Here is a 26626-nt window from a genome sequence, read left to right as displayed (position 1 = left end):
TCCAGGGCCGCAGAAAACAATCCTGCTCCCTCTTCCTTATGACAGCTTTCAGATGTTTATACATGGCTATCATGTCTCCTCTCAAACTTCTCTTCTGAAGGCTAAACATAAGGTTGTCCTGCCATGCCTTCCCTTCTTTTATCCTCATAACTAACTTGTGACATTCTTGAGGCTGAGGTTGGGCTAAAATGGCTATAATGTCTCCTCTCAACTTTCTCTTCTGTAGTCTAAAAATACCCAGCTCTCTACACCACTCCCCATAGGACATGCTTGATCATTTTAGTTTTTCTAAATTAGTAGATCTCGAATAGGACTTGGAATATTGTGTCCAATTCTGAGCACCACAATTGAAGAGAGATATCGACAAGCTGGAATGTGTCCAGAGGAGGGTGATTAAAATGATTAAGGGTCTGGAGAACAAGCCCTATGAGGAGCGGCTTAAGGAGCTGGGCATGTTTAGCCTGAAGAAGAAAAGGCTGAGAGGAGATATGATAGCCATGTATAAATATGTGAGAGGAAGCCACAGGGAGGAGGGAGCAAGCTTGTTTTCTGCTTCCTTGGAGACTAGGACGCGGAACAATGGCTTCAAACTACAAGAAAGGAGATTCCATCTGAACACGAGGAAGAACTTCCTGACTGTGAGAGCCGTTCAGCAGTGGAACTCTCTGCCCCGGAGTGTGTTTGAGGCTCCTTCTTTGGAAACGTTTAAACAAAGGCTGGATGGCCATCTGTCAGGGGCGCTTTGAATGCAATATTCCTGCTTCTTGGCAGGGGGTTGGACTGGATGGCCCATGAGGTCTCTTCCAACTCTATGATTCTATAGTCAATGAAGTAACTTAAATGAGTCTAAAGAAACTTTTTAAACTGTTCAGTCCATCATACCTTGAAGTCTGACGGATTGAACATCAAACCATGGTTTCATTAGATTCCAAATACTTGAGTAAACAAGGTTTTCACTTGGCACCAAGCTGAGGGCAGTGTTGTGTCTCCAGCGAGAAGGAATGCCATCTTCAGGGCAGTACAGCCAATTGAGCCTTTTCTGTATCTTCACATCATGGACATGTTGGTAGATCTAGGGAGAACCACTGCCTCAAATTTTGATGCCTCATGTTTAGTTCTTTGAAAGTAGTCTCTCAGATGAAAAACCTATTATTTGTTGGGCATCTTCAAGTTGTTTCCAACTTATGGCGACTCTAAAGTGAACTTATCTCTGGGTTGTCTCGGCAAGAATTGTTCAGAAGGGATTTGTTCTTGCTTTTCTATGAGGTGGAAATAACAGGACTTGTTCAAGATCATCCAATGTGCTTTTTTTGTGGCCAAGCAGGGGTTCAAACTCTGGTTTCTGGAATCAGTCCAAGGCTCAAGCCACTGTACCATATGGGTTCTCTACATTCATATAATGTAGTTCTATACTTGCTGTAGGTTCTAAGTTATCTTCAAAGCCAGACCCATGTAGAATGTATTGCAGCAATGTAAATAAGGCTACAAAATTAAGCACTATAGAAAGAAGTCTGTAGTATTCACTGCCATATTTGTTTGAACTCTCTTTTAGAACACAAGCCAACATTCTCACATATCCTAAAGAAAGGCTACTTGGAAATTAAGCGCAACCATGACAGCTATTGGCAGGCTTGTTATGCCGAACTCTCTCCATATGAGTTGTACCTGTTTTGGCTTGACAGCAGCGGCAACCAGACCCTTCCAACTGTCTATCTACTTTTGCATTTCCAAAGTATCACTGTGGAAACCAGTGTGGTTGATGCAGTTCTGTTCAACAACTTCCATCTACAGCTCAAGGCAGAATCTCCATGGGAGGCCTTGGATTGGGGTCAGAAGCTTCGAGAAGCAGTGCATTCTTCGGTACCATCTTTCCTGAGGCCACAAGGAGACTTGAGGAACTCACACAAGTTAGACAATGAGGAAAACAGCATTGCCCCAAACCACCTCTTACAGAAGGAGCCAGCTGAATTTTTCCAGTCAACATCTGTGACTGAAAACATCAAGGACTACCAAAATGTTCTCAAATCAGGGACTCTTTACAGACTGACCCTTCAAAATAACTGGAAAGCATTCCATTTTGTCCTCAGCCCATCCCTCCTCATGGCTTTTCAAATTGGCGGCCCCGATGAAGACCCGCTATGGAGCTACAATACTGAAGTGTGCCTCTCCGTCCAGACAGATATTCTAGATGACTGTGACTCTTGTTTTCAGGTAATCTTTCCCCAAGATGTGCTCCGCCTGCGTGCAGAGACCCGGCAAAGAGCTCAGGAATGGATGGAGGCCTTGAAGGCTGCCACCAGCGCAGCCAGCTTGGGTCAAAACGTTCAGGTAACACTGAGGAACAAAGTCCAAAGCTTATCTTGTGGCAAGGACCATCAGAAGATCAAGCGCCAGTCTGTCACCACGAGCTTTCTCAGCATCTTAACCACCTTGTCTTTGGAAAGAGGTCTGACTGCCCAGAGTTTCAAGTGTGCAGGTAAGCAAACAAATCCAAGACATTTTGTGCTTGTTCTCATTCTTTTTACTCATTATGTATCTTTCCAGGTTATGAGGGCTCTCTACTCCGTTCTGCATCAGTGACTGTTGCAATTACTAGAACTTGGCTCTCCTTCACTGCGTGTCCTGACCTGGTTCATGAACACATGAGCCAAGTGTCCTTCCTAGGGAGAAAATGGGAAATGGATTAATGCCACCAGATCTAACTTTTCTTCCATCTCTTGGCAAGCTCTTACAAATGGTTCAGTGTGTTTGGCTTACTTGCAACCACAGTAGCATCCAGCATCCAGTACACTGCCCAGTTATAGCTGAACTTATGAACTTCTTATTTAGTTTTGTCCACTGTTATGAATCCAGAGAGTGACGTGTGAGCCAACGGGAGAGCAGCAGGTTTCCTCATAGTGGGGGACAAACCATGGAAAGACTTACTTAGCCACTAGAAGTAGATTTGATCTCTTTTTTAACTTGGTTTCTCTGCACAATAGGACTGAAGAATGATTGCTAGGGTACACTTAGATTCCCCTTTTCTACTCACTGTTGACAGTGACTCCCAGAACTATTGGTAGGTCTTTTCTCTGGATTTCTTGTGTTAGATGGCTTACATTTAAAACAAGATTTGAAGTCACTTAGCTGTATCATTTTGTGATTGTGGACCCCCCTCCCAAATTGAAAGGCTGCTGTGACAGTTGTTCCCAAGCAAAAAGCACTTACTTTTCTATCACCAGCAAGGTTTGAAATCCAACTGCCTTGATTCAGAAACCGAATACACAAGATGGCAGAATAGATTGCCCCTTGCACACATCCCAAGATGTGGTGGGGTTGAGAGACAGGGCCTTCTCAGTGGTGGTCCCTTGGCTATGGAACTCCCTCCCCAGCTACATTAGGTCAGCCCCCTCCCTCCTAACCTTCAGAATTAAAGTAAAAGCTTGGCTCTGTGATCAGGCTTTCGGAAAATAGTGCAGTGCAATAAAAGATTTGGAATATGCGCAGTCACTATGGAACGACTTGGACTATGATTATAGATGGCACAATTTTAATACGGAATTTAATGTTTTTAAAAGTTTAATGTGTATTAATTCAATTTTAATCTTAATTTTTAATATTTCGGAATTGTATGTGTTTTAAGGCATTGAATAATTGCCTCTATTTAAGCCACCTTGAGTCCCCTTCATGGTCGAGAAAGACGAGGTATAAATAGGGTTAATAAATAAATAAATCTGTTCCAGAAGTTGTGGAGCGCCTTTGGAACAGATGATGCGAGCTGTGAAGGAGTACAAAAGGGGGACGGGATGGGGACAACAGGAATATTATGTTGTATGAGCCGAGGCCTACTTCTATTATGTTGTATGTAACTTTACCATTGTATTGATTAGGCATAAAGAGAGCCCCCAAGAGTAACATGTGCCTACTAGCAAAAGGAAGCTGGAAATGAGAAAAACAGCACATGAAAGGGGCCTGCACCAATTTCATGTTCCTCATTTAATCTTCATTGAAAGATATAGTTGTCTTCCCTTAAATTGTAGATTGAGGTGAATCTTTAAAGAAGCCTGAGGGTTTGAATAAGGATTTGGTGTGGATTGCAGATAGAAATTTGGAAGGAGACTTGTCCTGAACGCACTTGCTTACTGCTACCCAGGGATGCAACAAGTAGTCATTTCAGCAGGGGGCAGTATCAGTAAATTCACCGTTATAGCGAGAACAAGAAACCTTTTCAAAATAGTTTAAAGAACAACGATCAATTATTTATTTCCTTTATATTTCACCATTCGTTTTGTCAATGTAAAAGTGCATTCAAGTCCTGCAAGACAAGCTAAACTTTAACTGAAGAGTCATTTTAGATATGTCGGTTTTGTACTTAGTAAATGTCTCCGTTCTCAATTGCATTCTCATTCTGTCTGCTTTCTCTACCTGATTGCATTTTTCCTCTGCACAAACTCATTTTACATTAACTAAAGGACATTTTTTCACAAGTAACCATGCTTTTGTGCATGTTTTTCTCTAAAGCGCACCACACTGTCTGAGTTTTCAGGACATTCCATTCTTTGGCAATCTCAGGAAATCTAGCAATGTAAATCTATCATATTTCATTCCCATGCTTAACTATATATTTTTGCAAATGTTGAGATACACACACACACCACGCATATACACACACACAGAGTTCTAATAGGGATTGGGTCCATGCCTTAGTCACCTCCAAATTGGACTACTGCAATGCACTCTATGTGGGGCCACCCTTGAAAACAGCCCGGAAATTTGAATTGGTTCAACGTGCGGCGGCCAGGTTGTTAACTGGTGTTCCTAACAGGGAGCGGTCAACCCTCCTGTTTAAGGAGCTCCATTGGCTGCCGTTTATTTTCTGGTCCCAATTCAAGGTGCAGGTGCTTACCTAAAAAGCCCTAAACGGTTGGGACCCGTCTACCTGCGTGACCGCATCTCTGTGTACGAACCCACACGATCTCTTTGATCATCTGGAGAGGCCCTGCTCACGCTCCCACCTCCATCGCAAGCGCGATTAGTGGGGACGAGGGAGAGGGCCTTCTCGGTGGTGGCCCCTCGACTCTGAAACTCACTCCCCAAGGACATCAGGCATGCCCCAACTCTGGCAGTCTTTAGGAGGAGCCTGAAAAGGTGGTTGTTTCAGTGTGCCTTCCCAGAATAAGGAAGCTCCCAGCAATATGTCCCTAAACGCACTTTATTAGTGATCTAGGATTGTCTGCACATTTCATCCCCCTCTAAAATTTCTATCCTAGTTATACGTCACCTGGTCATGCCCAGCATTATTTTTAAAATTTAATTATTACATTTGGCCCAGCCATTGGTTTTAAATGTTGCCGTGTTATTGTTAATGTTTATTGCTTATTTTCTGCTTATCAGTTTATTTATTGTTTTGTATTACTGTTGCTATTGTTTTTATTGTTGTATTGTGGGCTCGGCCTCATGTAAGCCACACCGAGTCCCTTGGGGAGATGGTAGCGGGGTACAAAAAAAGTTTTTTCTATTATTATTATTAGTTTTCTAGTGAGTAATCTTTTTTTTTCACTTTTAAGAAAGCATGTCCATTTGAGTTCTCCCTTGGAAAACACAACTGGCATTTGATGAAGATTAGGTATGTTAGTATGCTCTAATAAAAAAGCACTCACATTCATCTTTTGATTTTGTGAATCTGACAAAGTGAGTGCTAGGCTCTATGCAGGTTCATGATTCAATGCATGTATTATAGCAACAATGCAATTTTTGTCTACTCAAAAGTAGTCTGGCCTAGTTAGTTGGCCTATTTGCAGCAACATGTAGTCATGCTAAGTATTACTTGTTCCCAGGTAGTAAGATGCGTATGAGCATATTACCTTTGGCTGAAAGGTAGTGTGCTCATACGCAGCCATTCCTACAAAAACCCTGTTCCAGATGGGATCTTGGAATATTACTGTGAAATGCTAGTGAAAGCCTTCCCAGCTCCTGACATATTAGCCATGTTAAAGTACCGTACATGTCCCTTATTGTCCCCATATTTGCACCGATGTACTTGAGATGGGTTTAAGTATTTAAGTATTCATGTGCAATAGACAACTTCCTGCGTAAACCTGGATTCTCCAGGTTTGTTGGATTTCAGCCCTCACCATTTCCAAGTAATTGGGGATGGTGGAAGCTGTAATCTAACACATGCAAAAGGCTCCCAGTAAGAGGAGACTGTCCTATGTACATTTGGTCAGAGTTTTGTTGGGTCCCATGTTGTAGCTCCATGTCAACTGACTCTGTTGTGGCAAAAGTGAAAGGCAGTAGTTCAACCTGAAAATAAATTTAAAAATTTAAATTCATTTTAAAGTAAAGTCAGATTTCAATTGAACGGTATGTTTTGATCTTGCAATAAGGAGCCCCTGGTGGTGCAGAGGGTTAAAATCTTGTGCCAGCAGAACTGAAGACCCACAGGTTACAGGTTCGAATCTGGGGAGAGTGCGGATGAGTTCCCCTGTCAGCTCCAGCTTCTCATGCGGGGACATGAGAGAAGCCTCCCACAAGGATGGTAAAAGATCAAAACATCCTGCCGTCCCCTGGGCAACGTCCTTGCAGACGGCCAATTCTCTCACACCAGAAGCAACTTGCAGTTTCTCAAGTCACTCCTGACACGACCAAAAAAATAATAATCTTGCAATGAAAAGAGCCCAACATTGCTCTCAGTCAAATCCCCATAAGGAAGTTGTGCTGCTGCCAGGATGCCACATCAGACAGGGTCCTGCTCCTATATCCCACAGCACTGTATTAAATTATTTTAAAACATTATGAACTGTTTTAAGTTATCAAATGCATTAATATGCTTTTAATCTGCCATGTTTGGTCTGTACTGTTTTATGTTGCTTCAGTGGATTAGAGTTTTATTGTTTACCATCCAGAGATACATGATATAGAGAAAGATACCAGGTGTTATAGGCTATATTTCAGAGGAAGGACCAGGAAAACCACTTCTGAGTATTCTTTGCCTAAGAAAGCCCTATGATATTCATAAGATAAGCATAACATACTCTTTGTCATTACATTATAGCTCTTTATCTATGACAGCAAAACTGGGTCTGTGTGTCAGAAGGTCTTCATTTCCCTTTGTCTATATTGGAAGATAGCTGCTACTGCCTGAAAAGCACAGGGTGGCTGTTTAACTTAACTGGATGGCTACTGAGTATTGCGTCTTGTAGGCATTAGGCATATCCTCCCTGTTGGCTTCCCCCATTTCCCCCATACCCCACTCCCCCACAGCTGCAAATGGGGGTAAGCTTTGTGGAGGTAGTAGGGAGAGGTTTTGCTGCAAATTCTTCAGCCATTTAGTGCAAATTCCTGTAATTACCATCATTGTGTCCCGTCTGAATGGCACATAATGCAGCAGAAGCCTTTCCTAATTGAGACCTTACAGGAGGTACAAATCCCTCCTTTGTTCGACCTGACAAATTAGTGCCAGAAAGTGGCAGGGTCCGAGTGGGAATCAAAGAGGAGCTTCACAAAGATGAGACTTAAGGCTACAGTAATAACCCTTCCTTGTTCTTCAGGGGAGGGGAAATAAAGAAAGGCGAAGGGGAAAAAGGGGAGGGTGGGTTTTTCTTTTTCTTTGGATTTTTTTTGTTTTGTTTTGTTTTGTTGTAAATTCCCTTGACATGACAGCAGCTGAGGGCTGCTTTATTTATTTAGTAAAAGTGATTAAATAGTAATACAACAGAGTGAGCCATTGTCTCTCCAAGCGGCCCCCATCCTCCAGACCCCCACTGCCTCGGCTAATTGAGTGACAATGAACCTCTGATAGAGAAGTTTGTTGGAAGGATTTGATGGAGACAAGATTTTTTTCCCCCCTCTACCTGTTCCCATTTCTTTCTTTGTGCCCCCCACTTCTCTCAGGACTTGGGGGTAGAGAAAGGGCTTTGTGTTTGAATTGCACTCTACATTCCCCACATCTTCCTTTTAAAAAAGCTTCCAGACAAACAGCTGACTCTCCGAAGTGGGTAAAGAAGAATGTCGCTTTAGACAAGTTTATCTTGGGCGCCAGTTAGCATTTCCCAACCACCTCTACAAGCCCCGGGGCAGCCATGTCAGGCCCAGGGATGTGGCAAGGGGAAATGAAGAAGGTCAGGAAGGAAAACAGATTGTTGCTGTATCAAGGTCAGGAGGGCAGTTTATTTTAAAAAAGAAAAGAAAAGACCTCCAAATCTTTTAGGAAAAAGTTCACTAGGCCCAGAGAGAAAAAATGCTCGACTCAGGCTCAGATTCTTGTTTATATTGTGTAAGGAATAAGTCAGCTGGACTTGCTTCTCAGTAAGCACGCATATTATTGCAGCCAGTCTATTTGCATTTACCTCTTTTTCTTCAGAATTAATGGGTCTGATCCTGTTATCCCTTTCCAGTCCTCAGCATCTGTGACGAATGCCCCAGTATCACAATGGGTTAAACCCTTGTGCCGGCAGGACTGAAGACCAACAGGATGGAGGTTCAAATCTGTGGAGAGCACAGATGAGCTCCCTCTGTCAGCTCCAGCTCCCCATGCAGGGACATATGAGAAGCCTCCCACAAGGATGGTAAAACATCAAAACATCCCGGCATCCCCTGAGCAACGTCCTTGCAGACAGCCAATTTTCTCACACTAGAAGCAACTTGCAGTTTCTCGTTCCTGACACACACACACACACACACACAAAATCTGTGACAAATGGGCATACTTCAGAAGCTTTAGAATCATAGAATCATAGAATCAAAGAGTTGGAAGAGACCTCATGGGCCATCCAGTCCAACCCCCTGCCAAGAAGCAGGAATATTGCATTCAAATCACCCCTGACAAATGGCCATCCAGCCTCTGCTTAAAAGCTGCCAAAGAAGGAGCCTCCACCACACTCCAGGGCAGAGAGTTCCATTGCTGAACGGCTCTCACAGTCAGGAAGTTCTTCCTAATGTTCAGATGGAATCTCCTCTCTTGTAGTTTGAAGCCATTGTTCCGCGTCCTAGTCTCCAAGGAAGCAGAAAACAAGCTTGCTCCCTCCTTCCTGTGGCTTCCTCTCACATATTTATACATGGCTATCATATCTCCTCTCAGCCTTCTCTTCTTCAGGCTAAACATGCCCAGTTCCCTAAGCCGCTCCTCATAGGGCTTGTTCTCCAGACCCTTGATCATTTTAGTCGCCCTCCTCTGGACACATTCCAGCTTGTCAATATCTCTCTTGAATTGTGGTGCCCAGAATTGGACACAATATTCCAGATGTGGTCTAACCAAAGCGGAATAGAGGGGTAGCATCACTTCCTTAGATCTAGACACTATGCTCCTATTGATGCAGGCCAAAATCCCATTGGCTTTTTTTGCCGCCACATCACATTGTTGGCTCATGTTTAACTTGTTGTCCACGAGGACTCCAAGATCTTTTTCACACATACTGCTCTCGAGCCAGGCGCCCCCCATTTTGTATCTTTGCATTTCATTTTTTCTGCCAAAGTGGAGTATCTTGCATTTGTCACTGTTGAACTTCATTTTGTTAGTTTTGGCCCATCTCTCTAATCTGTCAAGATCGTTTTGAATCCTGCTCCTGTCCTCTGGACTATTGGCTATCCCTCCCAATTTGGTGTCGTCTGCAAACTTCATGATCCTGCCTTCTAGCCCTTCATCTAAGTCATTAATAAAGATGTTGAACAGGACCGGGCCCAGGACGGAACCCTTCGGCACTCCACTTGTCACTTCGTTCCAAGATGAAGAGGAAGCATTAGTGAGCACTCTCTGTGTTCGTCCACTTAACCAATTACAGATCCACCTCACCGTAGTTTTGCCTAGCCCACATTGGACTAGTTTCCTTGCCAGAAGGTCATGGGGGACCTTGTCGAAGGCCTTACTGAAATCCAGGTACACCACATCCACGGCATTCCCCGTATCTACCCAGCTTGTAGCTCTATCGAAGAAAGAGATCAGATTAGTCTGGCATGACTTGTTTTTGATAAATCCATGTTGACTATTAGCGATGACTGCATTTGTTTCTAAGTGTTTGCAGACCACTTCCTTAACAATCTTTAAGATGTTTCCTCATAAACATATCACCTTCACTTTGGATAGATTATTGGAGTTTCTTAATTAAGAAATTTATTATTATTATTATTATTATTATTATTATTATTATTTAAAACACTTATATTCCGCCCTTCTCACCCCGAAGGGGACTCAGAGCGGAGCACAACATATACATGGCAAACATTCAATGCCTGGGTACAATACATAAACATTAAAAAAAAACATTTATCTAAATATTAAAATACACCATTTAAAACAGTCCTAGTCATCCACGTCAAATCTAATTGGCCTGGTCATCTTTCCTATTGCCGCTTTATTGCCCTGTCCCGAAAGCTTGGTCCCACAGCCAAGTTTTTGCCATCCTTCTAAAGGATAGGAGGGAGGGGGCCGACCTGATCTCACAAGGAAGGGAGTTCCATAGCTGGGGAGCAATCACCGAGAAGGCCCTGTCCCTCGTCCCCACCAATTGCGCCTGTGACAATGACGGGACAGAAAGCAGGGCCTCCCCGGAGGATCTTAATCTCCGCGATGGTACATAGAGGGAGATGCGTTAGGACTATGAGCCTATCACCCCTGAACTTACTTAAGCCTTTTTAATGCATTTAGTTGCATTGTGGATGGTAACTTCTTTTTACTTGGCTGGAAATCATTTGACTAAGATGTAATGATACTTCCCTTTCCATCTTTTAAAAATACTGTCTGTAAAAGAAATGTTGAGTCAGATTTTTTTTTGCACAGAGTAGAAAGCCTCTTTGAACTCTGCAGTACACTAGTGTTAAATAATGCTGCTATTAGGTTGTGTTATGGTCCTCAAATGTAATCTGTAAGCAAGCCTACTATCTTCAGTGCAATTTATTCCCTATCTAGTAAATTCCCCTAAGATGCAGCTGACCAGTGTCGCTCTATGCGGATCTACTCAGAAATGAGTTCAGAAAAACTTGTAAATGCTGCAGCCTAAATATTGTGGTATGAATTTTAAAACAAACGCTGTATGGATATATAAATGCATAGGCTAGGGGTGTTCTCTGGTTTGTGCTTATATAAACATATAAATGCAGGCCCCTTTCCACCTCGTTGTTGTTTACTGCAACTTCATCCTATGGACCCAACTGTTATACAATTCTTATACTATTTTTATATGAGTGTCCTTAATGCTTAGGCATTTGGATGCTAAACACTCTATTCGGCATCCTGTAAACTTCCTATTCCCACGCACACATTGCTGCAGAAAAGAATCAGCAGGAAAGAAAGGGGCATTTAAAGAAAAGGGGGGGGGGAGTCTGGGTTGGAAGAACCCCTTCTTGACCTTGTGTTGTGGTGGAACACAGACTTTCAGCCTTGGAAGCAATGTAATAGTTTACACAATGCTTTAAATGTTTCACATTATTTATTTCAGCAGTTGTCACATCGACTTCATTGGTGAGTTGTTAGAGAGGCAGGTGTGTATGTGTAAAGGAGCACAGATGGGAAAAGCCACTAGTCTAGCTGGCTGGAGGATTCTGGGAATTGTATTTAAAAAGGTAACTTTTCTTGCCTTTGTGAGAGAATAGAGAAGAGAGAAAGTCATATCCAAGGCAACTTAGTTGATGATTCATCTGAGATTTGAACCAAGGACTTCACTATTTATGCCAGTGGTTCTCAACCTGCGGTCCCCAGATGTTTTTGGCCTTCAACTTCCAGAAATCCTAACAGCTGGTAAACTGGATGGGATTTCTGGGAGTTGTAGGCCAAAAACATCTGGGGATCCCAGGTTGAGAACCACTGATTTATGCATTTGACTCTGGCACTGCACCAGCTATTACAATAATGTGAGATAGGTATCGTGGATTAATATGATCTGCATAATTTCATTCGAGCATTGCTGTTTGGGTCTTCACTACATTTAGAAAATTTTCATTTCCCATGCAAGACTCATGTTTCATGTTAGTCTCTTCTTACGTTTCTGGTATAACATGATCCTAATAAGTTTGCAACCTAGAAGCTCATCAGCATGTTGTTGTTTATTCGTTCAGTTGCTTCCGACTCTTTGTGACTTCATGGACCAGCCCATGCCAGAGCTGCCTGTCGGCCGTCACCACCCTCAGCTCCTTCAGAGTCAAGCCAGTCAAAGGGTACCATCCATTCACCTTGCCCTAGGTCAGCCCCTCTTCCTTTTTCCTTCCATTTTCTCCAGCATTATTGTCTTCTCTAAGCTTTCCTGTCTTCTCATGATGTGGCCAAAGTACTTCATCTTTGCCTCTAATATCCTTCCCTCCACTGAGCAGCTGGACTTTATTTCCTGAAGTATGGACTGTTGGATCTTCTTGCGGTCCAAAGCACTCTCAGAATTTTTCTCCAACACCACAGTTGAAAAGCATCTATCTTCCTTTGCTCAGTCTTCCTTGTGGTCCAGCTCTCACATCCATAGGTTACTATGGGGAATATCATTGCTTTTACTATGTGGATCTTGGTTGCCAGTGTGATGTCTCTACTCTTCACTATTTTATCAAGATTGGTCATTGCTCTCCTCCCAAGAAGTAAACATCTTCTGATTTCCTGGCTTCAGTCTGCGTCTGCAGTCATCTTTGCACCTAGAAATACTAAGTCTGTCACTGCCTCCATGTTTTCTCCCTCTATTTGCCAGTTATCAATCATTGGCATAGTATTATGTAATTTCATATTCATCGTTTCCATCATTGGAACAGTGATTAAATACTCGGGAGGAGGAGCCGGGGAGATGTTTACAGCCTCAGTGAGAAGGAGAGCCTAATAACTGAAAGATGAACAACTTTGGCGTGGATCTGGGTTATTTGACAGACATTATCTCTCCTTATGACCCTGTTAGAAGACTAAGGTCTTCTGGGAAGAACCTTCTTAACCTTCTTGAGTCCCTATATTGGGAGCAAGGCAAGATAAGTAAATAAATAGTGCTTTGGGACTTCTAGTCAAGAAAATAATGTTTCCAAATTCTGCCTGGAACCTGGTGTTTTCATTTAGTAAGAATGCTTTGAGGGTTTGAAAGGTTCCTTTCTAGGTTCTGTTTCCCAAAATCCTTCTTCTCTGGCCAGCATGGCCTTTGTCTGCAGGAAAACTAACTTTCCTCCTTTGACTTATTCCTCATGGCATAGTAACAGAGTTATCCGACCAGCTTTGCAAAGGACAGTTCCTCACCTTGCATTACCTTTATTGCAGCTTGCACTCAGGAAGGGGCGGGGGGCACATGTGTGACTATGCGCCAAGTGTTGTACTTCAGTGTTTTGCAATGTTGGTATTGTGAAATCCAAGCAATAAAAAGTCAACCAGTTTCAAAGGTGAAGGTTTCTCCCGCAGCACATTCACCTTTGGGAGATAACCAGGTGTAGTATTTCCTTCAGGTTTTATTGCCATGGATTTAGAGGTTAACAAACATACCATGAGTGGTTTGTGATTTGTTTGCCATGTATCCTCCTTCTCACACTGTAACAAAAATGTTGCTATCGTGCAGCCTCATGGAGAAATGAAATATTGCTGTCTTGTGCTGTCTGTGACATCCTTCCCAGTCCACATATAGATGTGTTCCCTTTCCCCCATCTCCAGTTTTGACTGTTTATACAAACTGGTCACCAGAACCATGTGCAAAGCTCTTCAGGCTACCAGCAGTTCCTGTTGTGAGCTTTGCAGAGGAGATGACCTAATAAGATGGCACATAGGTCATGGACAGGCATATTGCTGCTATAGTGGGAGGGCTTGCTTATATGCATTGCAGCATAATCTTATCTAAAAGCACATTTTTGTTGTTCAATGCTTACTGCCTCTGTGTTCAAGAAAACCTGAGTCGATGAACTGTAACATGTTTAGGTTGCTATCTTGTAACCATATATTTGCCAGTACCAGTTGAGCATCCCTTATCCAAAATGCTTGAAACCCAGTTCTCTGTATTTTGGTTCCCCCACCCCCAGATTTTGGAATATGTGCATATACATAATGAGATATCTTGGTGATAGGGCATAAGTCTCAACACAACATTCATTTATTCTTCATGTACACCTTATGCACATAGTCTGAAAGTAATTGTATGCACAATACTTGAATAGTTTTGTGTCGGAAACAAAATTTGTGCGGGGTTGCTGTGAGTTTTCCAGGCTGTATGGCCATGTTCCAGAATGCTTGTAGATTTCAATGGCTTCTCTGTGTAGTATGACATGGTAGTTGTTAGAGTGGTCCAGCATTTCTGTGTTCTCAAATAATATGCTGTGTCCAGGTTGACTCATCAAGTGCTCCGCTATGGCTGATTTCTCTGGTTGTGTTAGTCTGCGGTGTCTTTCATGTTCCTTGATTCGTGTTTGGGCACTGTGTTTCGTGATCTATGTAGTCTGGAGTTTACCGTATACCATGCAGGTATGGACAAGTTTACATAGAGACCACCAAACGCTTCCTTAAGGATGATTCTTGCCATATGTGGATTTTATAGGCACTGAAATCCTTGGTGGAGGTCCTCTGGGTGTCTCTCCCAATGAGCAGGTGGGTGGAAACTATGAGAGAAGGTCTTCCTCAGTTGAGTTAGGTCCTTCCTGGTATTCATTATTTAACAAGGTTTCCCTGGTACCTTTTATGGCTTATGCCAAATGAAGCCCCACTGTGTTTACTTTTCCTCAAGTTTGTGAAGTAATGTTTCAGCTTTTTCATTGTTAGTTTGTCATTGAGACAAGGTTATTGATTTCAAAGCATATTTTGGGGACTTGAGTGGCTTAAGGGCTGAGAAAAGCGGTATAGAAATAAAGTAAATTAATTAATTAATTAATTAATTAATTCGTCAGATACATTTGGAGCCTGACAAAACATATGCTGGAATATTTCAGTATCAGAGGTGCTTTAGGTCTTATTTTATTGCAGGTCCCTCCCTACACACTTGAATATTCTGAGCTGCCCTGAGAATGCTTGTGCTGAAGCATGACGAAAGAAACAAAATGTGTGATCATTTATGATCAACATTTTTGTTGATCAGAAAACAATCAGGATATGTTGCCACTGCCATTAATGTCAAGTTTTTTTAATATACAATACTTAATACTAATTTATTTGTATTCAGCAACTAACTTAGTATTTGGAATACATTTCTGCATTAATGATTACTATATTCTTCTAATGTTTCTCTTTGTTGATTTGACGTTGGTTATGTTTCAGTTATAAACTTTTTTGATTTCTCCATGACACTATGTACACTTAGATTTTGTCCCTGGATTATAGATGTCATTTTCTAATTAGTTCTATCATTTTAAAAAACCATGGAAAGGTGTATTAAACTGCAAAAACTATGTTTTTGCGGGACATCTTGCAGCACATTTTGCAATAGTTTTTCAATGAACATCTCATCGAGTCTCAACCAATTCAAATAGTTTGTGGCAGCCACAAAAATGACATTTCTGGAGTATAACAACGACTTTTAAAGAAAGTAACACACATTTAAACAGGAAACAACACTTCCCAACCAGGAACAGTTTTTTCCCCAAACTTTGTTACATAGTCTAATTAATTGTTTCAAAGGGAGAAAGAATTCATCTTTTTGGCGCAGTGTTAATCAAAAACACCTTTTGGGGCTCCGCTTTTTTATTATAATAGGTCACAAATAAAAGCTCTTTGAATATGTATTTAGTTGCAAACTAAGCTTATTTATATATGAGAGTGGGTCTTCCAAGCCTGAGTAATTATTGTCCTCTGAACTTGTATAAAATATACCTTCTTATAGTAATTTTTTTCAGATATTCTTTCTCTTGTGCTAAGTTTGGTAAGTTGCTGTTTTACGAAACAGTTAACTTTCATATTTTCCACTTGCATCTCTCTCTCTCTCTCTCTCTCTCTATATATATATATATATATACACACACAGTGTATTTTAATATTGAGACAAATCTTTTTAACGTTTATGTATGCATATAATGAATTCATGTCCTGGCATTGAATGTTTGCTGTATACATGCTGTGCTCCGTCCTGAGTCTCCTTTGAGGTGAGAAGGGCAGAATATAAATTTATAGAGAGAGAGGGGGGGAGGCAGCATAACTTCCTTTTTTAAAATGTGCGCCATTCAGTCGGTTGAAGACGTAGCGGAGTGCTAGTGGTCTCGTTCGAGAGGCGGGAGTATAAAGTTTTGTCCTGACACAGTTCAGTTGCCATCATGCGTTGGAACAGTGAGGAGTGTGCTTTTGCCAATGAGGCCTACTTTTTGAGCAGATTTGGAGTGGCCGGCCCGCTCTCCAGATTTGGCCCCTCATGATTTTTTCTATGGGTTTTTTTTTAAATCCCGTGTTTATGTGAATCGTCCAGGGACCCTACAAGATTTGAAGACCAACATCCAGGAAGAAATTGCAAACATAACGCCTGCTATGCTGGCAAGAGTCATGACAAACGCCAGAAATCAGTTTACTCAGTGTATGGAGAATGGGGGATGTCACCTACCTAATTTGATCTTCAAAACTACGTAAAACAAAACTTTAGGTATGCGCCTACATTATTAAAAAAATTCTGATTCATACAATGGGTTTTATTAAGTTTTGAAAAAAGGAAGTTATGCGGCCTCACCTCACATACATACATATATACATACATATATCTGTTTGCTGATAGTGGATTAGAAACAATATGACATGATACTATAGTTTAGGACAAACAGCCACAAAAGATCTCAATATGATAACATTATCCTTCATGACGTCAGCCTGATGTTGATATTCAAATGAAAGTTGCTTTTAAATATGCAAAATCTTCTGAAGAAAAAACAAGGGAAAGCAAACACACATTATACAGATAATTGAGTGAAAATCTACATGTAACCTTCTACAAGAAAGCATCTAAATTTCAAAAAGAATATCTATATGAAGTTGCTGCCCATGTGATAAAACAGTTATAAGGTCTTATATTCAATGAGTAATAGTAGCTGGGCACTTGTTTTTCAATGTTTCAATATTCATATTTTAGCCACTATCAGGAAATGGAGAATCTTTTAATGTTATCATTGGTTTCAAAGCACATGGATACCAGCGAAATTCAAAGATTGATCTCATAGAAAGTGAATAGGACTGCCAGTACAAGCTATCACTGAAGATAGCCAATCCTATGTTTAAAAGTGATATCTGATGAATTTCAGTGTCAGCAGTTGGAGAACTTACACTTTTGTTGAGAAGGTGCTTTGGGGTCCGTTATATATGGAATTCAATTTTTTCATTGAACAGGCCACAATTTATGCTCTATGAAAGTTTAGTGCTATCTGAAAATCAACTCTGACCATTTCACATTTAGTGAGTATAAGATAATGAGTATAAGATATTCCATTCCATTAAATATAATTGTGGAAAAGAAACTAGGAACAAAGTTGCATTATAAGCCATTCTTCAAACCCAGGCTCTTTTGTGCTACAGAGGTACTCAACCTTGCACTCTACCATGCCTGTCTCGTTCTTTCACTATATTTTTTTACAACTAGCTTAATTGGTGTCTACTGCTGGGATACATTTGTCACCACAGCATCACTTTGAACCTCATAACATCAAAGGAATGAATTTCATTCATAACTTCATGTGAAAGGGTGGTAGAAATAACAAGTCTTGTAAAATAAAACATGCAGCAAGAGGAAGGCAAAAGGGTGGGAGGCGGTGGTGTGTAGTTTTGTATTTTAGTTGAGGAGAGCACAACAATCATAGTAAGGGGAAGATACTACCCTGTTTTTGCATTGCTTCTTACTTGCATGCATTATTCTATAATTCACTCACCAACATGGTGTGTATGTTATGCTATGTGACCCAGGTCAAAAATGTGTTGTCAAGGAAATAGAGGGCAAGTACAAATCAAGTGAGATGCAAATGACTGTACAATATGAGAACAGGTTTAGCAGAAATTTCTTCCTTGGAGAGGTTGCCAAGTGAAGAGAAAGATAAGGAGTTCTTTAGAAAAGAAGCAACAGGGAAACCTGTCAGCTTCACATTTATGCAATGGTCTGGCTGGAATATAGCAAAGAACTTGTATTTCTAGGATATCTCCATTGAGTTTTATATCCTCATGGTTTATGGTGGTCTTCTCTGAAGACAATTTCTGCATAAGAAGCTCTTGTGTCCTGTGTTGTTGCTTGTCCTTCCTTCCTTAATTTCTTTGGTCATGTTCCCTTCCCCACTGACTCCACTTTACTGCAACTGTGTTTGTTCCAGAATTGAAAAACTTGCAAGTGAACAAAGCCCTCAGACAGCATCACAGTGGCTAGAATTATCATTCAAACACATTGTGTATTAATTATGATGCTTGCTTTCTTATTGAGAGCCTGTCTGTGAGTAGGAGAAATAGATGCATGAATAGAAAATGGAGGAGGATTACGGGTGGAAGGCTTTGTCTGAGACCCTGTTTGATGCTGGCAGAACTTTAAGCCCTGCTGGTATATTTCTACTGGCAAACATTCAGGAAGACTAAAGCTCAACTTTTTTCATGAGCCATGCAAGAGCATCCAAATAGAGTGCACTACACGATCCATGAGTGGCCATTTAGGTCAAGGTAGAGAATTTGCGCCTTTGAGAAGGTCAAGGTAGAGAACTTGTGTCTTTGAGTCTGAGAAAGGACTTAAACCAGTGTCACCCAGAGCTGTAACTGTGTATGTTACCAAAGGACCTATAGTGACTGATGGGACAAACTGCAATTGGTTTTACATAGCTGGGAGACCAGGGTTTGAATTACTTAAAACAATTTAGTCAGCTAGATGAGTAATTAAGACTCTGTGGTTGGACATGAGGTGGAGGTGTAATACAAACAGATAGGTTTCAATTTATGTATTTTTTTTCTTGTTTATCTGTGGCCTATTTATCTATGGACCCTTTTTCTGCCATTTTAATCCATTCCTCAAAGTAGTCTGCCAGCCAGCTTGTCTTGCCTCAGGGCCCTTACAAATATTTCCTGTCTCCTGTCATAGTAACCAGTCAAGAGAGTAGGTGATGTTCTTGAGGTTACTGCTTCTTTAATTGTGGGTCCTGGCCCCAAATGGTGTCCCTTTAGCTCAATGTTGTGGACATGAAAAATTTGGCAACAGACAGTAAAGCTTTTCTGGATGCCACCTAGTGGCTGTTTTAGACATTTACATGGCTCTGTTGTACTGTTTTGACTCAGCTTGTCTCCATAAAAAGGAAAATCAGCCTGTTTAGTAAGCCTTGCAAGTACTGATTTATTATATCTGTTTTATATACCTATATACCCAGTGTTATGTAAAAAAATATCAAGTGGAAAGGGATTGCAAGTAGAAAAGCTTAAGCTGCCTTGCAGATTATCCTGCAAATTGCAAATTGGGTGAAACCAGTATGGCATAACACTTCTTAAAGCAATTCTGCAACATACCTAGTGTAATACGATATAATACTATTTATAATAATATGATATTATAATTATATATTTTATATTAAATGTAATATTACTAATAATATTACAGTATAATGTTGTAGTACAATGTAATATATAATATTAATATTGTGCTATGGTAATAATATAATATATTGTATTTACTTTTTACTTGTAAGCCACTCTGAGTCCCCTTCGGGGTGAGAAGGGTGGCATATGAATGTCGTAAATAAATAAAATAATGCACCATTGAATCTAATCCACACCTCAATTTTCAAAATCCTGAAACCAAAAAAAAGTAATTTCTGCCAAATGTAATGCAGCAGCATAAGGCGCACTCTTTGTAACTTTACAAAAAAAAAAAGATTCACATTACTGTTGCTGCCTGCTTAGAATTCCTTCTTTAAAAACAAAAGTGCTTGGACACCAAAGCTTCTAGCAATAGAACAGAAAACCTTGGGGTGCATCTATGCTGTAGAATGAATCTACTTCAACTCCCCTATCTCAATGTTATTAAATCATGTAGTTGTACAAAGCCATCTTCTTTCTCTGCCAAAGAATACGGATGTTTCACCAAACTACAAATCCCAAGATTTCATAGCATTGAGGCGTGGCCATTAAATTAGAGATGACATCCTTCAAATAGGAGCCCCAGGTGCTCCTGAAGCCGCTCCCCTTTTTGCTTTGCCTCAACAATAAGATTACTGTATTATGTGAATCTAATCCCCCCCTTAATTTTGGCAAAAGTATTCAGCCAAAAAGGGTGAGGATTAGATTTGAGTTAAATATGGTGTTAAAACTTAACTGTATGAATAACATAGCGTGCTATGCAACTAATCCTCATTCTTCCCTTCTAGTCTGAAGCTATCCTTGTGTTTCTTTTGTTAGTAAGTTATTTTCTTTCAAGTAGTGTGTAAATGTTCTGTTATTAAAATACATTTAGTGAAGATTGGGTTTGAGTGCCTTTCAACAATGTCTTCTTTTTCTGTTATCAGGTTGTCAGCGTGCCATAGGCCTGTCCAATGGCAAGGCAAAAGTCTGCAGCTACAGCGGATGGTACTATTGCAGTTTCTGTCATGTGGACGACAATTTTCTTATTCCTGCCCGGCTGGTTCATAACTGGGACACTTCAAAATACAAGGTGTGGGCTCATTTCATGGTAATGGTACCCAGAACCCCTTCTTGTTGCTCTTTGTTATTAGAAATTCCATAACCTGCTGGAAACAACTGCACCATAACCTTATTAAAAAGGTAAAAATGATGCCACGTCCGTTTGGCAAATGTGAATCTTCAGGAACATGTGGAAACCACCTTTTGAAAACCACTAGTCAAGAAGAGCATGACCTTGTTAGAAGTCGACTCTTTGAACAAATGTTATTATTCATAAGCATTTGAGTCCCCTTTGGGGTTGAGAAGAGCGGGGTATAAATACAGTAAATAAATAAATAAATAATAAAATGTAATGGCACTCAGTTGTTAAACTGAAGAAACATGTATTTTAACTGTCAAGGATAAAGGCATGCCACTACAAAAATATATTTGGTTAACAGAGGATGGTTGTTTCTTTGAAGTAGAAATTGCAATTGTAATTGCTCAAAAGATATACGAGGGGTATTTTTTAAGTAAGGTCCGTTGGAACATAAGTACACAACGAAAGTTTATTTCAAAAAAGTAAATTTTATTTTCAGAAAGTACATACTTCACTCTATTTTTCGACATAGTTGCCAAGTTTGTTCAAACACTTATCATACCTCTGAACCAATTTTAAAACACCCTCTTCATAAAAACTCGCTTCAACTGAAGCCACCAAATTGTCTGTAATCAAAGAAGGGTGACTGGAGTGGTCCTCGTCATGGACATTGTCACGGCCATCTTTGAATTGTTGTACCCACTTACACACTTTGCTTTCACTCATAACAGTATCACCGTACACTTCACAAATGTGTCGATGAATTTCTGCAGCAGGCAGGTTCCTTGCTGACAAAAACCGGATCACTGAGCGAACCTCACATGCGGCGGGTGTGTTGATAGTCTTAAACATTTTTAAAGCACAGAACAGAACCGTACAGGTTAGCTACAGAGCAGAAACTGAGCACAATTGTTCCCAAGGCATGCTGGTAAACAACGCACGCACTCGTTGAAGTATGCGCGCGAACTACTAGTGTCTACAACAAAACGGACCTTAACTTAAAAAATACCCCTCGTACATTCCTTTGAAATGTTTTAGTTAAAAAAAAAACCCAAAATCTTCTTTGAAAAATAACATAGCTTGTTTACTCACAATCATCTTGCATTAATTCACCATACAGGCACATTTCTTCTTAAAGTTCAGTTAGATAGGATGTAGGTTTCTCTCTGTGTTGAGTACACAAGGTATCATTCTTAATCAATTCTCCATAATCTTTAAGTATAGTTGTACTCACTGAAGTCCAAAATCATATTGTATCAAAGTCTCTAAAAAGTACCACTGAAGTCTGAATACAAAATGGAGTCCTGAGTCTGAACATGCTCAGTATAATCACATGTCTATCACCCCTCCCACACCAAAGAGATACAGTCAAAATGTCAAATCAACATTCACAAAGAATACAGGTTAGCAAATATATAAATTAACAAATCAATAGTGAAAGGCTTGGGAGGTTGCGATTTCCAAAATTGGTGGGGGATAAACGTACAAAAAGAGCAAGGGTAGCCAATCTTTACCCTTTCCAAGAATTCCACCAGGAACCACAAATTAGAAGGGTTCACTGCTGGAATCAAAGGTCTTTTCCTCCTCCATCCAAAACAAAAGAAGAGAAAAGGAGTTAAAGGGAAAAAGAGAAATCGTCAGTAATCTCACCTTTAAATGTAAACATTCTCATTTAAATATTTTTTAATTGAAAATGTTTTAATACATTAAAACAGGAGGGGGGGAAGGGTCTTAGGGAAAGGGGAGGGGAGGGTATGAAAAGGACAACAAGGGGTATGAGAAGGAAAAGGGGAAGGGCGGGGGAGAAGTGGAAGGGTAGGTTTTAGGTATTGGAGGAAGGATAATTAATGGGTTTAGGAAAATTGGAGAGGGGAGAGAAAAAAGGGGAGTCTTCCATGTCTCTTCATAGTGGTTGTCTTCAATTTTTTGGTCTTACTTCTTCATATTTTACCTTTCTTCTTTCTCCTTGTGGTGGTTCTATCTGTCTTAATGCTTATAGTCTATTTTATATCAGTAGTTTCATTTTATTTTCTTTAATCCAGTTTTTAATAGAGTCCAGTCTGTCTTCTTGATACATTTATTTTGTATCTTTGTAATTAGGAAAGTCAATTCATCCATATTCATTATATCTAGGATTTTCTTATTTCTGAGGTCTTAATTTTTGTCTCCAAGTCCTTGCATAAACAATTCTTGCCGCTGTTGTCATATAGATAAATAGTTTATCCTCGTTGGAGTTCGGTTGTAAATTTGTCATTCCTAAAAGAAAAGTTTCCGGTATTCTCCTTGAAATATTATACCTTTGGAAAGTTTTGGGATTTTGCCTAGCACACAAAATTAATCCAATCCTAAAAGGGGCATTTTCTCTATATTGGAAAAAGTCTTGATTGTGTAATTTGGCCCAATATGGTGAATACATTTCTCTGCTCTTTTGGTGTCCCCTTTTTCGTGGTTCATAGTCAGATTGGAACAATCTCTGTGAATTAAGTACTGTTGTGTCTCTTATATTAGAAATAGTTCTGGAAAAAATCCTTCCTATTGAGATCCATCAAACAGGACTATCAGATAGAATATGATGGCACCTTAGAGTGAAACAGGCAGGGCCAAGTATTTTTTACAGCCAAAATCTTATCAGTTTAACCATCTGAAGAAAAGGTATATATGCTGAAGTTTATGTTGAAATTAATCAATCAGTCCAGGCATGTAGCCGGGGGGGGGGGGGGGGGGCTTGGGGGCTTCACCCCCCCCCCCCCCCGAAATTCTGATGGTGGTCCGCGAGAAGGCCTTACTGGTACATTATTTAAACTGTTACGTTTATTCATATCATGATCTGATCACCATGCTCAATATATCCCATATGCATGGGAGTATTGGGGTAACAATACAAAAGGTTTGCTAGGGTAAACCCTCTTTCACTCAGACTCAGCCCCCCCCCCCCCCCGAAACAAAATCCTGGCTACAGGCCTGAATCAGTCGTAAAGGTCCCACAAGAATCTTCTTTTTCCTCTCTTTTCCTCTGTTTTTAGACAGTGCCTAATTTGTGGATTTTCCAGTTTTTGTAAGAAAATATAACACCTCCTAGAGCAGGGGTCCTCAAACTAAGGCCCTCGATGCAGCCCTCCAAGGTCATTTGGCCCTCGCTCAGGGTCAACCTAAGTCTGAAATGACTTGAAAGCACACAACAACAACAAGAACAACAACAACAATCCTATCTCATGAGCCAAAAGCAGGCCCACACTTCCCATTGAAATACTAATAAGCTTATATTTGTTAAAATTGTTCTTCATTTTAATGATTGTATTTTTAAGTGTTTTTTGCACTACAAATAAAATGTGTGCATAGGAATTCATTCATGTTTTTTTTTTCAAATTATAATTTCAAATTCTAATCCGGCCCTCCAACAGTTCGAGGGACTGTGACCTGACCCTCTGTTTAAAAAATTTGAGGACCCCGTCCTAGAGGATATCTCCAGTTAAGCTATCCGAAGACCTGAATGTGAGCTTTCAAACATTTGGATGTGTTTCTCAATGTTAATGTTTAGTTTCTGGGGTTCATTCACATCCCTTTCTTTAACTGCTGCTGTCAGATAGAAACTGCTACCTGTTCTTTTTCTTCTCCCGTCACTTTGAGTGTATAGGAATCAATGTATGCATGAACCTTATTTGGTAATGTTGATATAACTAGGCATGTGTTTTCGTTGGTTCCCTAGGAATTCACTGTGCATGTGTAATGTCAATCGTGTTTTATGTGTCATCCTGCTCACTGGCTGCACGTCTGCTTCACATTTGCAGGGCTAAACAGAGCAAAGTAGCAAAGGCAGTGATTCAGCAGCGTGTTGGATAAGGAATTAAATGTAATCTACTGCCTTTACTGTAGAAGTTAGAGTGAGAGTGACATTGCACTGACTACCTTTGGGCTTAGCAGGCCTGGCTGAGTTTCCTTAGCACAGATATAAGGTTAATTTTTTATTGATTTACTGAACAATTGGATATTGTGGAAAAACAACTTTGAGAAGATACACAGTACATTTTCCTGTCTCTTGCTTGTATTAATACTGAAGAAAGGCAATAGAAATATTTTGCTGGGTTTTTAAATCAGATAAAGATTAATCACATTGGTACAATGAACTTGTAATTTAGACTTTGTGATCCACCAATTCCTGCTCAGTCTCCCTTCAGGTATTCTGGTGATTGCTGAGTAACGTAAAGGCATAACTGTTTTGCTATTATATATTCTTAGGAGAAAAGGAAAAACAAATAGGATATGAATGAAAGAAAGAATACCTCTGTGGAAATCCCATCAAACAACTATAGTCTTAATCAGACAAAAGTGGTATAGGGTGGCCTCCAATGTAGCATTTCCTTTAAAAAGACTTAGCTGGCCTACTATGCAGAAAAGTAAGTAAGTAGACCACAAGCTGATCATGGGTCAACAGTGTGGTACAGACAACTAAAAAAGCCAATGTGATTGTATGCAGCATCTATAGGAGTATAGTGTCCAGACAGAATCATAGAATCATAGCGTTGGAAGAGACCTCATGGGCCATCCAGTCCAACCCTCTGCCAAGAAGCAGGAATATTGCATTCAAAGCACCCCTGACAGATGGCCATCTAGCCTCTGTTTAAAAACTTCCAAAGAAGGAGCCTCCACCACACTCTGCTGAACGGCTCTCACAGTCAGGAAGTTCTTCCTCGTGTTCAGATAGAATCTTCTTTCTTGTAGTTCCGCCGTTGTTCCGCCGTTGTTCCTAGTCTCCAGGGAAGCAGAAACAAGCTTGCTCCCTCCTCCCTGTGACTTCCTCTCACATATTTATACATGGCTATCATATCTCCTCTCAGCCTTCTCTTCTTCGGGCTAAACATGCCCAGCTCCTTAAGCCGCTTCTCATAGGGCTTGTTCTCTAGACCCTTGATCATTTTAGTCACCCTCCTCTGGACACATTCCAGCTTGTCAATATCTCCCTTCAATTGTGGTGCCCAGAATTGGACACAATATTCCAGGTGTGGTCTAACCAAGGCAGAATAGAGGGGTAGCATTACTCCCCTAGATCTAGACACTATGCTCCTATTGATGCAGGCCAAAATCCCATTGGCTTTTTTTGCCACCACATCACATTGTTGGCTCATGTTTAAGTTGTTGTCCACGAGGACTCCAAGATCCTTTTCACACTTACTGCTCTCGAGCCAGGCATTGTCCCCCATTCTGTATCTTTGCATTTCGTTTTTCCTGCCTAAGTAGAGTATCTTGCATTTGTCACTGTTGAACTTCATTTTGTTAGTTTTGGCCCATCTCTCTAATCTGTCAAGAGAAGTCATCATCCCATTCTGTTGTGCTTTAGTCAGAACTCACCTTGAATAACCCAATTTCCAGTCTGGACAGTGCAATTCAAGAAGGATATTGGGAAGCTGGAACACCACCAAAATGATCAAGGTTTTAGCAACCAAGTGCTATGAGGAATGGTTTAGGGAGCTGGGTATGTTTTGCTTGGAAAAAGACAGGGCAGAGAGGGGACATGATAATCATGTTAAATTTTTTTGAAAGGCTGTCCCATTGGGGGGAAGACAGGGTTGTTTTCTGATGCTCTGTAGACTACAACACAGAGCAATTTATTCAAGTTGCAGGAAAAAAGATTCCACCTAAACATTAGGGGAGAAAATCCTATTGGTAAGAACTGCTTGGCAATGGGATATGCTGCCTGGGAGTGTGGGAGAGTCTCCTTCTCTGAAGACTTTTAAGTAGAGGATGGATGGCCATCTGTTAGGGTGCTTTGATTGCACTGAGCTATAGCAGTTAAAATGGTGCCCAACTGCATTCCTTCTATAGTGTAGATGCACTCCAAATTAGGCAACTCTCTTTTGAAAAGTTAATGAGTAAGGATGCCAAGATGGAAAAAAAAGTGTCATTCAAGAAGACCACCAGATGAATTATGAGAGAATTTCTTAATTATTATTACAAAGGTGGTTTTTTTTAAAAAAAGAAATCTTGAAAATCTTGTCCTAATTTAATATGGATAAGCATAAGTGCAATGCTTTTCAATACTATGATGATTGATAGTTTCCTGAGATTGCAAAATAATCCAAAAATAGTATTATATCATTTAAGTA

The 26626-nt window shown here is 40.5% G+C and overlaps 1 protein-coding gene across 2 annotated transcripts in view; it reads left to right on the top strand.

The window, feature by feature from the left end:
* Positions 1 to 26626, top strand: part of PLEKHM3 (pleckstrin homology domain containing M3) — a 124774-nt gene that overhangs the window by 14366 nt on the left and 83782 nt on the right. For both annotated transcript variants that reach the window (XM_060782613.2, XM_067470228.1), the window contains exons 3-4: positions 1553 to 2476; positions 20332 to 20477. In XM_060782613.2, the coding sequence (XP_060638596.2) occupies positions 1553 to 2476; positions 20332 to 20477 (1070 nt within the window). The remainder of the gene's footprint in view (positions 1 to 1552; positions 2477 to 20331; positions 20478 to 26626) is intronic.

This window comes from Anolis sagrei, chromosome 1, assembly GCF_037176765.1.
Source record: "Anolis sagrei isolate rAnoSag1 chromosome 1, rAnoSag1.mat, whole genome shotgun sequence".
Classification (NCBI taxonomy): Eukaryota; Metazoa; Chordata; class Lepidosauria; order Squamata; family Dactyloidae; genus Anolis; species Anolis sagrei.
This window is presented reverse-complemented; position numbering and strand designations above follow the sequence as displayed.